A 12,842-nucleotide genomic window follows, 5' to 3' on the forward strand; every position below is an offset into this window, starting at 1 on the left:
ATCCATGCTTGCATTGCTCGTTTCGAATGGATCCGGATTCTTTGTTTGGATTTATGTTGTTTGAATTTGCTTGGATATCTTGCAACTATTAGATAGAGTAAGGATGACATGACGGTTTTAGATTGTACTTATTCTAATGGTTAGAAGTCATCTAAGCAAATCCAAACAACAAAAATTTAATGGGGTGTATTGTACTTGGACTTTTATTTACTTTTTTTAAGTGATGGATTTAGAAAGAGTTCATGGATTAGATTATACTTAATCTAATGGTTAGAAGTTATCTAAGCAAATTCAAGCAACATAAATATAAAGGAGATGTATTGTACTTAGACTTTTATTAACTTTTTTTAATTGATGGATTTAGAAAGAGTTCATGGATTTGAATCATTTGATTGATTTCTACAGACTCTTTGATAGATTTGTAAAATTTTCAAAAACTTTTATGAACTCTCCATATTAGATTCATATAAACTTTTTATGATTTATATAAACTTGTTCTTGGAATTTTGTGGATTTTAGCAACTTCTGATGCTAAATAACTTATAGCATATATGCAGATGACCCTCACCAAATATAATATAAAGGGTGCTGTTAAATGTACCCAGCAAACTTCTATGTAGACTCAACAAAACAATTTTATAAACAAAGATAATTTTATCCTCGTGTAAAATGACATTAACAGTCATGATAATTAAAACAATAACAAAACAAACCATGACACTCTTGAACCCAACATTTTCTAATGTATCCAGCAGTAAAACTTGAAAACGTTGTTGATCCGAGCAAACCTTTAACCAGAACCCATAATCAAAATTAAGTATACACACAATGTGTGTTTATATATAACACATCATCAATTATGTTGCTATCTAAATTCCCAGTTCTCTGCCTTTCGGGTTTTTTGTTTTTTTTCCAGAACATCTAGTTTGAGCTCTGGACTTGGTAACAGCTTCTTCAACTCGTTTTTTGAAAGACCAAGTTCAGTACACTTGAGCAGTCCCTCACGCGCCTTCATCTTGAGAAAGTTCATATATACAAGGAATTCGACTCAGCGAGCTTTGGGTTTTATCAGATGTGGGTTTAATTGTTAATCATCTTACGAGATCAATTCCAATTGTAATACATACCTAAGTACTCTTAACCATACCTAATTACCTATGATACTGATCACAGTCCGAGCAACATCTGCAAAAACTTCGATGTTGTGATGACGGACCACTAAAGAAGAAGACAAATTAAGATGGAAGAAGGAGCAACAGATGGAGACAAGGCTGAAGAAAAATGCACGAGGGAAACAAGAGACAGGTTTGGTTGGGTGTTAAAAGAGAAAAAGGAAGGAAATCGATTAGTTTTGCTGGGTTTAACTTTTAACAAAGGGAGGGCATTTTTGGAAAGTCGCTAGGTGCACTTAGAGATTTTATTTTGTTGGCTGTAAATAGCTTGCAGGGTTTACTTAGAAATTTGCTAGTTACATCTAGCATCACCCTATGATAAACCCACAACATTGCACGCAGTTTATCATTATGAGTTGATAAAGATTCAAAACTAAAATCATAAACAAATGCGAAAAGTAAACAAGACATCAACTAAAGTTCCACCTGAACTGCACAAATTCATTCATAATGCTATAGTTTGTAGTGTTTTCAATGTGGAACATACATGTGCAGCACATAAAATGACTTATTGTGAGGCTTTCAGAATGCTGAGCACACTGCAAAGAAACACAAAGGAAAAGGGGACATTGTGCAAAAACCAAAGTTTTCATATGAATAGAAGTCGGAAAAATAATTACATTGAGAGTAGCCAATCTGCATTACAATTGACAAAAAGATTCAGAATATTTTGAATGCCCAGAAAATGATTAACAAATAGTAAAGGAGAATGTATGTGCATAAAAACGCAATTGGTGAAACTTTACATAACAACACACAGTGAAGGAGCCTAAAGCAAGTGAGAGGCTCCAATTTTTGTATACAAGACAACCCACTTCTAACTTGGGGAATGGATGATATACACATATAACTATGTCAGAAGGACTAAACCAACTTGTCCAGAGACTAAACAATCTCCCCATGCTTGAATGCACTGCTGGTATAATCCACAAGTAGAATGATGTAGGACGGATGGCCGAAGAAATCGAGGAACAAATTGATCGTTGCAGGTCCAAACCCGGTTTGCTGCAGATTTGGCGTTCGGTGTCCGAATGACTATTAATATACCTTTCTGGAAGCGGAACGGCCGAACGAACAAGACACGTGGCTTTGCCACGACATATGGGCTTTTTCGGCCATCCGAGTTTGTTTCGGACCTCAAATCAGCGTTTTATTAGTTTTTAGGATTTTATGTTTCCTAGTTCTTTTCGGATTGTGTTTTGATTCAATCCTTGGGCTTTTAGGTTTGGTTGTTAGTCGCCCTAGGGTTTTGTTTTCCATATATAAGCACCTTTTTGGGTAGCTGAGAGGCAGTTTATCAATTATAATTCAGAATTTAAGAGTTTTACTCTTAGTCCTTGGCGCGCTCCAGGTTTTGGTCCTATAGAGTTTTTCGCTTGAAGACTCTCCACATATTAGGGTTTAACGCTGGTTAGCCCCCATACTCCTGCTGCGTCATAGAATCATACCATTTAGAACTCCCTTGTAGAAGCTATCAACCTGTAAACCAATAAGACCTACATCTGTCACTATACTCTCGTTGAAGTCACTGCATTTCAACCACTTCCCAGGCTTACAAGCCTCACTGCATTCAATCGCTCTTGACTTCAACTACGGGCTGCTGCAAGCATGAAAAAGATGCATCGATTAATGAATCAGTTCCAAGAGATTCCCGAGCTTCACAACCAAGGCTAATCAAGTTGGACTCATCCTCAAAGAGGTCTAATTTCTCAAAGTCGATGAGTTTCATAAAATCCAATAGTCATCACTCATCCATAGAGCTAGTATGACTACCATCATGCCAATTCTTTTCCCAATGGGATTTATCAAGCAAAACAGGCCTGCACACAGCCAATGGGATTTGACTCCTATGCAATGACAATTCTTTCGCTCATACATGATCAGACTGGCATAGTAACAATTTTTCAGCAGAAAACATAGTATTAATTATACATGTATATAGATTATGAATAGATATATAGAATCATTGATCAAATTGTAACCGGAAAGAAAGTCCTAACAAATAGGTTCAAGCACAAAAGAAACGATGCGATTATTTTTGGGGTGTATTGTTCACAATCACTTCTAGTAACAAAGTAACAACAATCATTTGCAGGCTTCTAGGGCTTGATAGCATAATTTCAAACTCTTTCTGAAATCGCCTTTTAGGGTTTATGGTAGGGTTCATAGTTGAACAGAATATGAATATATACGATACCAATAAGTTCAAGAACAAACATGTAATAGGAATCATCACAATATCATGATGCAAATCGAATAATTTCAAGAACAAAAGAGGAAAAACCCTAACGTCGAGGTTTTCGATCACGTACCTACGTCGAGCTGTGCTTCGCAAAAAGAATTCTGTAGAAATCTTTGGCGTGGAGGTTGGATTTCTTTGGAGCCTTTCTATTTATACTGAAGGCTCTATAATCCACAAGAATCAAATTCCATACAATTCATAGATTTTTTAAATACCCTTGCACTTGTATGGACTTATGAAAAGTTTTCATTGAATACCTTGAGATTTTTGTGGACTAGAAATCTTAACTTTAAAATCCAGATTGAATACCCCAATTTTTCTAAAAACTCTTTAAAAGTTATAATAAATCATAAATAAATACCCACAAACTTTCAAAGTCTATAAAAATCTTCAAAACACCTTAGAAATCAAAATACAATACACCCCCCTAAATAAAGAAACCAAATTCATTTCAGATAACAGATTGATGAACAAGCTACATAAGACGGTATGTAGGCTTGGCAAGCAAGTGTTTGGCCTTTGACAATGACAAACCAAACTTCTCTGTCATGTTCAAGTCTTGAGGTAGCATGCCATTTGGGAGCTCCCAGTTAAAGCAGTGCACCAGCTGTGCCAGTACTAGCCTTACTGTGGTTAGCCCTAATTGCATACCCGGACACCCTCTTCGGCCAGTCCCAAATGGGATGAGCTGATAGTCATGTCCCCGGAGGTCTATGTTGCTGTTTGTAAACCTTTCCGGATAGAATTCCTCAACATTTTCCGACCAAACATTGGGATCCCTTGCAATGCTCCAGAAATTCACTATGAGTCGTGATTTCTTCGGTATGTCGTATCCATCGATTGTAATGTCCTTGATGGATTCATGTGGGACGAGCAAGGGTGCAACTGGGTGTAGTCTGAAGCTCTCCTTGACCACCAGATTCAAGTAATCCAGTTTTGGCAAATCAGACTCTTCTACCATTCGGTCCATACCAACCACAGTTTGGAGCTCTTCTTGGAGTTGCTTCATGATCCTTGGATGCCTCATGAGCTCTGCAAGGCTCCAAATAATCGTTGTAGCAGAAGTATCGAAAGCTGCTGTGATCATGTCAAGTAAGATGGCCTTCACATTTTCACGATCAAGAAAATGAACTTGCTCATCATTCGGATTCAACAGTTGGTTCGTAAACGAAAGCAACACGTCTACAAAGTCCTCATGCTGGCCTTGTTTTCCACCCTTAGTTTCCGCAGCTTGTTCATGATCGTTAATTATCTTGTCCAAGAGTTGATCGGCCGTCTTGCTCACTTTCTTCAATCGCTTAGTCAATCCCTGATAATTTTTCAAATTATGAAAGCAAAATTAACATAGAAAATTATATTCAAGGCTACCTTATACACTAGTCTATGATTAATTGAATACTTTATACGATACTCCAAGATTTGATCACCATGAAAAAGACTACCTTGCTCACTTCAGCAGGAGGCAACAAATTGAATCAAAACTGGACCCGTCAACAATATAATAAACTAATATGCAGGAGATATGGCTCACTAAATATATATTACCTAGACTATTAATAAAAATAAAAATCAATTCTTACTAAAAAATATAAAAAAATCAATAAAAATATAATATGCCTAGCTACCCCGAGAAAAGGAAATCCACTTGAATTGACAATTTGGTTTTTGTATAAGATGATTGTTTTACCTAGCAGCTAGCAAAATACGTCTCTGCACTAGTCACTACTGGCCATCTCACATTACTTTCACGAACTTAGTTTCCTATGTTTGACTTCTAGATTGTTGATCCTAATGTAGTTTGTAGAGACAAAGAAGATTGAAGATGTAGTGGGGATGGTATGAAATGTAGTTCGTAGAGACAAAGAAGCTTGAAGATCTAGTGGGGATGGTATGAAATTTGTGATAATTTAGTGTTTGATACATGTAAAGGTAGACCAACTCCAATCCGACTCATATATCAAATTATCAATGCAATACAAGAAACTAAAGTGTGCGAATAATATCATCCGATCCTAAAATAAAGTGCATTTGGCCGGAGCTACTATATTGTAGGTTGCATCGGTTCATAAATGAATGATCGAAGAGAAATGCCTATGGGAAAGAGTAGGGATTAGAAGCTAGCAAACCTGAATATCAAATGCACTGAGGGAAGGAATGAAATCAGAAATATTGAAAGCCCCGACCAAGAAGAACATTTCCTCAACGAAGGCTTTCAGATCAAACTTATCGTCCCTTTTACACCCCAACACCATCCTATACGTTATGTCCTCATTCATCTCACCAATCTTCTCACTAACATCCACAACCTCACCTTCCTCTGCTGCTCTCTTCAGCTTTCCCACCAGCCCTCCCAGCTCCTCCTTCCGCAGCGGCGCGAAAGCCTCCAGTTTTGCAGGACAGAAGAGCTGAAGCGTGCAGATCTTCCTCACATGGCGCCAATAGGGACCGTATTCGGAAAAGGCCAGGCCCTTTGTGCCGTAGGCCAAGTACTCGGAGGCTTGGATTTTTGGCCGGCTGGCGAAGTTAGTGTCATGAGTTTTGAGGAATAGCTCGGCGGCTTTTGGGGAGGAGATAACAATGGTAGGAACATTGCCTAGACGAAGGGACATGATGTCTCCGTATTGTTTGGCCAAGTTTTGGAGAGTTCGATGGGGAAGGTTGCCTAGCATGTGGAGGTTTCCGATTATGGGAAGTGGCCGAGGGCCGGGTGGTAGTTTTTGGTGTTTTGATTTTGAGAAGGCAGAGATGAGTGACCAAAGGCATGCGAGGAGAACCAGGAGGATGGCTATCATTGTTGGAGGAGTCATTGTTTCTGGCTTTCTGATCTGTGTGGAGTTGAGAGTTGAGAGGAAATAATGGGGAAGTATGGGCGATGACAAGCTCAGCTCATCTGATACCATAAAAGCTAGAGAGAAAGTTTAGAGAAGAAGATAAGGCTGCAAATGAATGAGAGAGATTACGAGAAGCATCTGAGGTTACAAGCTTATATACAGCTGAAAGATAAGCACATGATAAACACGTGTAGAGCCAACACTGCTGAGAATAAGTTAATTAACTAAACAGACTAATTGTAATTAGCTTAAGTAAGCACAAACTAGTAACTAATTAAAGCTCATAGTCTAACACTGCCGTGATATACATTGTTAACTTAATCTTTTTCATCTGATGACGCAGCCGTAAGAAAATTTTGGTTTCAATAGAGGACGACATTCAACGTTTTTTTGGTCTGCACAGAAAATATGTGTGGAGACTGGAGAGTAGGATCTTAAACACGACTTTTACAAATCAAGAATTGTAGTTGTTAGTATGGACCCTATTTGGGTATGTTCCAGAATCAAGATAGCATTAAAGCGATAAAGGTAAATGGTCGATCATGAGAGCACAGCACAGCTAACAAGTCCTAATGCTAATACATACTATCGTCAACAGCATATGAAGGTGAATGGTCCAACCTGCCATCTGCACAAGGAGAATGGCTTGATTACGGCATTAGACTAGTTTTGAATACAATCAACATATATGTTACTTCTCAAGGAAAATTCTAGCCTACATATCTGCATACTAACATATCTTGGCCCCCAATCTACTTCGTTGATCCCGGCGGCCGAACCGCGCGCTGTCATTGTCGGCTGTCCATCAGTCTCCACCCCGACGTCCACCAGCGTTTTAGCAACTCTGACCTAGGTCCAGGCCCTGACTTCCCTCCACAATGCAATGGACTGAGTGGAGAACCCCGCCGCGCTGCTCCGCCAAATCGTGCATGCAGATTGTATTTTGAAGACTATGGAATTGAGTACCATCTTATATTTTCTTAGAAGATACAGAGTTGTACTCTTTAATTGTTTGGAAGAACACTGAACACTAAAGAAAACAAGCTTAAAATGAATCAGCTAGTGGTATTTGCATAATTACAGTTCCGGCCAAAGAAACTTGCTCTTGAAATCGTGTATATGTAACGAACATATTGTTACATAATAGAAACAACAATACTGATGGAATCGTATCTTAATTGCATTTCGTATAATTTTTAAGCTGCAGAATAATAGGTGTGGGTGAATGTTGAGAGCGTATTCAGCGCACCCGGGTGCGCTGTATAATTTTCGGTGAATATTTATTGAAACCCAACAAACTACATAAGATTATTACATTGAAAATATGACCTACATCAGACGATTAAGGTTTTTTTTTTTTTATAAAACATAAGACGATAAGTTGGCTTGGCAAGCAAGGGTTTGCCTTTTGAGTTTTGACATTGATAAACCAAAAACCTCGCACTCGGACATGTCCAGTTCTTGAGGTAGCATGTCATATAGGAGCTCCCAGTTAAAGCAACGCACCAGCTGTGCCAGAACCGCCCAGAAGTACCAGCCTAACTGTGGCTAGCCCTAACTGCATACCTGGACACCCTCTTAGGCCAGACCCGGCCCAAATGGTATGAGCTCAAAGTCATGTCCCAAGAGGTCTACCTTTCTGTTCATGAACCTTTCAGGATAAAATTGCTCCACATTTTCCGACCAAACGTTGGGATCTATTCCAATGCTCCAGACGTTTACTATGATCCTCGACTTCTTGGGTATGTCATATCCATCGATTGTAATGTCGTCGATGGATTCATGCATGTGGTCCTAGTAATGGACCAACTGGGTGTAGCCTCATGCTCTCCTTGATCACCATATTCAAGTAACCCAGCTTCGGCAAGTCATTCTCTTCCACCATTCGGTCCATATATACCAACCACAGTTTGGAGCTCTTCTAGCTTGGAGGTTCTTCATAACCCTTGGATGCCTCAAGAGCTAGGAAAATCCCCAAATAATTGTTGTAGCTGAAGTATCAAGAGCCCCCGTGATCATGTACGTCTAGTAAGATGGCTTTCACATTTGTTCGATCAAGATAATGAACTTGCTCATCGTTTGGGTTCAACGGTTGGTTCGTTAAGGAAAGCAACACGTCTACAATGTCATCATGCTGGCCTTGTTTCCCACTCCTAGTTTCCGCAACAATTCATGGTCGTCAATTATCTTGCCCAAGAGTTTATCGACTGTCTTACTAACTCTCTTCACTCGCTTAGTCAATCCTTGATAAATAACTTACAGATGCGTTGTAGTAGCTAAACATCTAATAAAAGTCAGTATTACCCCCACCATCCAATTTATTTACGGATACATTTTCAGACGTGTTTCCTTTCTGAGAACATATTCTGAAATTACAAGGTGCCGGACATGCTCTGGTACGGTCGAAAACTTTTGGTGACCGCAGGAAAAAGCCGTATACGGTGAGGCAATAATGACTTTTCGACCCTATAGTTGTATGCTAAACACTTACGCACTAAGATGAAGAGTCAGTTCTGCCCCACTATCCAGTTTATTTACAGACGCATTTCTAAACGTTTCCAGCGTGTTTCCGAACGTTTCTTACGCGTTTCCGAGAACAGATTATGTATCATAAAGGCACTGAGAACACTCTAGTACGGCTAAAAACTTCCGGGGACTGTCGGAATAGGCCGGATACGACGGGATATATATCCGTAAATAAGTTGGATACGTAGAGACAATAATGATGTTGCCTCCCATATGTATACTACAATTGGGGAGCTCCCAGTTGTGCGTGAACTAGCTGGACCTAACCCAACTGCAATTAGGCCCATTTTTAGACCAGACACTCTTTCGCTGATGATCCGACCCGACCCAAATGGTATCAGATAATTTCCAGGGTCAAAAGTGAAAACCATGATAGATTCAAATTTACAGAGTTGCAGTTACAATGAAGACCCAGAATTCTACTCTGCTTCTGTTAAAACCATTATTACTACTATAACCAATCGTCTCCGACTAGCTGTGGAACCAGATCTCTGAGACAGAGAGAGGATCGTTGACCGTTGACCGATCCAACCAATGGCTCAGATCTTCGAGCACTTCGTCGTCTGCGGCATCGGGCCGGAGATTCGAACCCTCGACGGCGGCAGAGGATTCCACGGCTTCGCCGAAATGTACCTCCCGTCTTTGCTCGACCAGTTCCCTCCCGCCAACCACACTCTCTATCCTCCTCCACCGCCTCAGCTCCCCACCGTAAGTACCGAAACGACGCCGGTTTTGCTTTGCTCTCTCTCGCCGGAATCGGCGAATTCTAATTTCGGTTGTGGTTTTCTACAGTGTGTGCTGCCAGCTGGCGTTTCGTCGTTTCCGCGGAGCTATCCCATTGTTCTTACTGGTATGAATGCCTTGAGCTCTCTCGCCTATTTTGCTTCACTCTGCTCTTAAACGATGTCGTTTTCTGTAATTAATAAATCTTCTCTTGGATTCATTTGGGAGTACTGGATTAATTGGATTTTGGACTCTAGTTACATTCATCTTGGCTTGGAAAGGAGCCAAAAGAGTTGGACATCTGAAGTTGAATATGATGAATACAAATTGCTTTATAGAGTTGCAGGCTTATTAAATTACATCTTATTGCTGTTTCTAATTTTCCTTGGTTCTCTCTCAGCGCACCTTCTGTCCTTACTGGTAAAGACCCCAAATCAGATCCATTGGAGCGGGCTGTAAGTCCTATACTCCTTCTACATGATATCTAGTAGGTTACTTTAGAGCTTTCGTTAGCTAGTGTAATATTGTTCATTCAGGCTGAAAGGGAATGTATGGTTTTGAACATCAAAGTTAAGCTGCAGGTACATTTTTTTTGGGGTTAAATATACATACTTGTGTACATTTTTGTTCAACTCTTGTTGTCCTGTTCTACATTATCTACTATTGGTTTTACAGATGGGATGAAAATAATTGATGTGCATGGTTATGACCTTATACTAGGAGTTTATTATCATTTCTCTTAACAGAAAAATTGACTAAAAAAACTCGGTCAATAAATTGGCCTGCCATCTTTTGGTCTCTTTTAGCATTGTCCAATGTTTAAATCCCCATCAACTGCCACATCGTTTGCTTAGATGTGGTGCACCAAACTGTGGGCTATTTAGTCAATATTCATTCAATTAAATGATTTACTTCTGACTAGTTTTCAAGATTAAAAACAAGAGAACTAGAAGTATAGGATTGATGGTCTTGAATCTTGATACTGTCTGGCCGTTGCTAAAATGCTAATCGATGTGCGTATGACAATTACAATTTTTGGCATATAATAATGTAATTATGTTTGATGAGCAGGGTCTGTGGCTGCGTCTTCTAAAACTGGGACCTACTGATAATCCTCTTTCTTCATTTGAGTATGGAACAATTCTTGGTATGCCTCTTTGAATAATGAACTCTCACATTTCTTACGATGAGGCAAACTTCTGATGTCTAGTTCTTGAAAGTATATCTTGCTTGGACCTTACTATTTTGGCTCTGCAGCTTTAATTGAATCGGATGCAGAGGGGATTGGTGGCAGTGGGTTTGTTGAATGTATAAGGGAGCACATAAATTCGGTATGTTTCTCTTGAAATAATTCATGGTTCTCTCCACCCTCTAGAAGTATCCATAAAACATAATATTAATAGTGGATTTATACGCTCTCAGGGATGGCACTGTCAGTTAACTGAAGAACAATTTATTGCTGTGAAGGAACTGGTACAAATTCTAAGTCAATATTCAAAGGAGTGATCTTATTTGATTTAGGATTAGTAACAGTTTGAGATTGCAACATCAAAAGCCATGGTTATGTTTTAAACTGTTCTTCACTGATTCATCAATTCCTTTTACTAGTGTTGATACTATTTAGTTCAGGAAAAACATATATTGTTCTCATCAATAGTTTAACCGCATGTGGTCTTAAGAGTGTGTGTTTTCTGTTTTGTAGACAAACCATGAGCGCGAGACAAGTGGGCAGAATGATGCTCTGTTTTTGGAAAGTAGGTGCTATTTTTTCTTGACCGATGGGTGGATTCTCATAGTGAACAATTGAGTCTAGTTCGAGGAAATTTTTTTTTTTGTTGAGATGGTCATGTAACATTAAGCAGAGTATGCTCACAGATTTTAATGGTATAGTTACTTTTAAATGGTCATGGTTATAGTTTGTTTGTTTGTTTTTTTTTTTTCACAATATTCAATCATGTTTGAGAAATTGCCAATTGTGCTTTCAATAGTACTGAAGAAAACATTTTATTAGTTTTTACCCATGCTTGTGTTGCTCATTTCGAATGGATCCGGATTCTCTGTTTGGATAGTTGGATTTATGTTGTTTGAATTTGTTTGGATGTCTTGTAACTATTAGATGAAGTAAGGATGACATTACGGTTTTAGATTATACTTAATCTAATGGTTAGAAATCATCCACGTAAATTTAAGCAACATAAATCTAAATAGAGAAGTCAAATTCATTTCGGATAACAGATGGATGAACACGCTACATAAGACGGTACGTAGGCTTGGCAAGCAAGTGTTTGGCTTTTGACAATGACAAACCAAACTTCTCTGTCATGTCCAAGTCTTGGGGTAGCATGCCATTTGGGAGCTCCCAGTTAAAGCAATGCATCAGCTGTGCCAGAACTAGCCTAACTGTGGTTAGCCCTAATTGCATACCCGGACACCCTCTTCGGCCAGTCCCAAATGGGATGAGCTGATAGTCATGTCCCTGAAGGTCTATGTTGCTGTTTGTAAACCTTTCCGGACAGAATTCCTCAACATTTTCCGACCAAACATTGGGATCCCTTGCAATGCTCCAGAAATTCACTATGAGTCGCGATTTCTTCGGTATGTCGTATCCATCGATTGTAATGTCCTTGATGGATTCATGTGGGAGGAGCAAGGGTGCAACTGGGTGTAGTCTGAAGCTCTCCTTGACCACCAGATTCAAGTAATCCAGCTTTGGCAAATCAGATTCTTCTACCCCTCGGTCCATACCAACCACAATTTGGAGCTCTTCTTGGAGTTGCTTCATGATCCTTGGATGCCTCATGAGCTCTGCAAGGCTCCAAATAATCGTTGTAGCAGAAGTATCGAAAGCCGCTGTGATCATGTCAAGTAAGATGGCCTTCACATTTTCTCGATCAAGAAAATGAACTTGCTCATCATTCGGATTCAACGGTTGTTTCGTAAACGAAAGCAACACATCTACAAAGTCCTCATGCTGGCCTTGTTTTCCACCCTCAGTTTCCGCAGCTTGTTCATGATCGTCAATTATCTTGTCCAAGAGTTGATCGACCGTTCTGCTCACTTTCTTCAATCGCTTAGTCAATCCCTGATAATTTTTCAAATTATGAAAGCAAAATTAACATAGAAAATTATATTCAAGGGTACCTAATACACTACTAGTATCCATGCATTTAGGCAATCTAAACTGAGTATGATTAACTGAATACTTTATTTGATACTCCAAGATTTGATCACCATGAAAATGACTACCTTGCTCCCTTCAGCAGGAGGCAACAAATTGAATCAAAACTGTACCCGTCAACAATATAAAATAATATGCAGGAGATATGGCTCACTAAATATATATTACCA

The 12,842-nt window shown here is 39.2% G+C and overlaps 3 protein-coding genes and 1 pseudogene across 3 annotated transcripts in view; 1 reads left to right on the forward strand and 3 right to left on the reverse strand.

The window, feature by feature from the left end:
• Positions 1–3,817: 3,817 nt before the first annotated feature.
• On the reverse strand, positions 3,818–6,221 carry LOC101313606 (cytochrome P450 71A1-like). Its single transcript, XM_004299175.1, has 2 exons — positions 5,541–6,221; positions 3,818–4,723 (listed from the first exon to the last, which is right to left on the reverse strand). Exons 1-2 carry the CDS (start codon positions 6,219–6,221, stop codon positions 3,890–3,892), a joined length of 1,515 nt encoding a protein of 504 aa, XP_004299223.1. The 3' UTR covers positions 3,818–3,889.
• Positions 6,222–7,604: 1,383 nt separating this feature from the next.
• LOC101306344 lies at positions 7,605–9,142 on the reverse strand (annotated as a pseudogene).
• A 92-nt stretch (positions 9,143–9,234) lies between these two features.
• Positions 9,235–11,509, forward strand: LOC101313893. Its single transcript, XM_004299176.1, has 7 exons — positions 9,235–9,479; positions 9,564–9,621; positions 9,895–10,075; positions 10,566–10,641; positions 10,752–10,825; positions 10,917–10,967; positions 11,197–11,509. Exons 3-7 carry the CDS (start codon positions 10,046–10,048, stop codon positions 11,299–11,301), a joined length of 336 nt encoding a protein of 111 aa, XP_004299224.1. The 5' UTR covers positions 9,235–9,479; positions 9,564–9,621; positions 9,895–10,045; the 3' UTR covers positions 11,302–11,509.
• Positions 11,510–11,742: 233 nt separating this feature from the next.
• LOC101306639 (cytochrome P450 71A1-like) overlaps positions 11,743–12,842 on the reverse strand; it is a 2,294-nt gene continuing 1,194 nt past the window's right edge. The window contains exon 2 of the mRNA XM_004301013.1: positions 11,743–12,576. Coding sequence (XP_004301061.1) covers positions 11,743–12,576 — 834 coding nt within the window. The remainder of the gene's footprint in view (positions 12,577–12,842) is intronic.

This window comes from Fragaria vesca, linkage group LG5 (assembly GCF_000184155.1).
Source record: "Fragaria vesca subsp. vesca linkage group LG5, FraVesHawaii_1.0, whole genome shotgun sequence".
NCBI lineage: Eukaryota > Viridiplantae > Streptophyta > Magnoliopsida > Rosales > Rosaceae > Fragaria > Fragaria vesca.

Bases quoted from the DNA above. Each gene is read 5' to 3' on its own strand.
- LOC101313606 (XM_004299175.1), bottom strand. From the start codon at position 6,221: ATGACTCCTCCAACAATGATAGCCATCCTCCTGGTTCTCCTCGCATGC. The intron at 4,724-5,540 runs GTTTGCTAGCTT...AAAAATTATCAG, and splicing joins TCAGTGCATTTGATATTCAG to GGATTGACTAAGCGATTGAA.
- LOC101313893 (XM_004299176.1), top strand. From the start codon at position 10,046: ATGGTTTTGAACATCAAAGTTAAGCTGCAG. The intron at 10,642-10,751 runs GTATGCCTCTTT...TTGGCTCTGCAG, and splicing joins TGAGTATGGAACAATTCTTG to CTTTAATTGAATCGGATGCA. The intron at 10,968-11,196 runs GTACAAATTCTA...TCTGTTTTGTAG, and splicing joins TTATTGCTGTGAAGGAACTG to ACAAACCATGAGCGCGAGAC.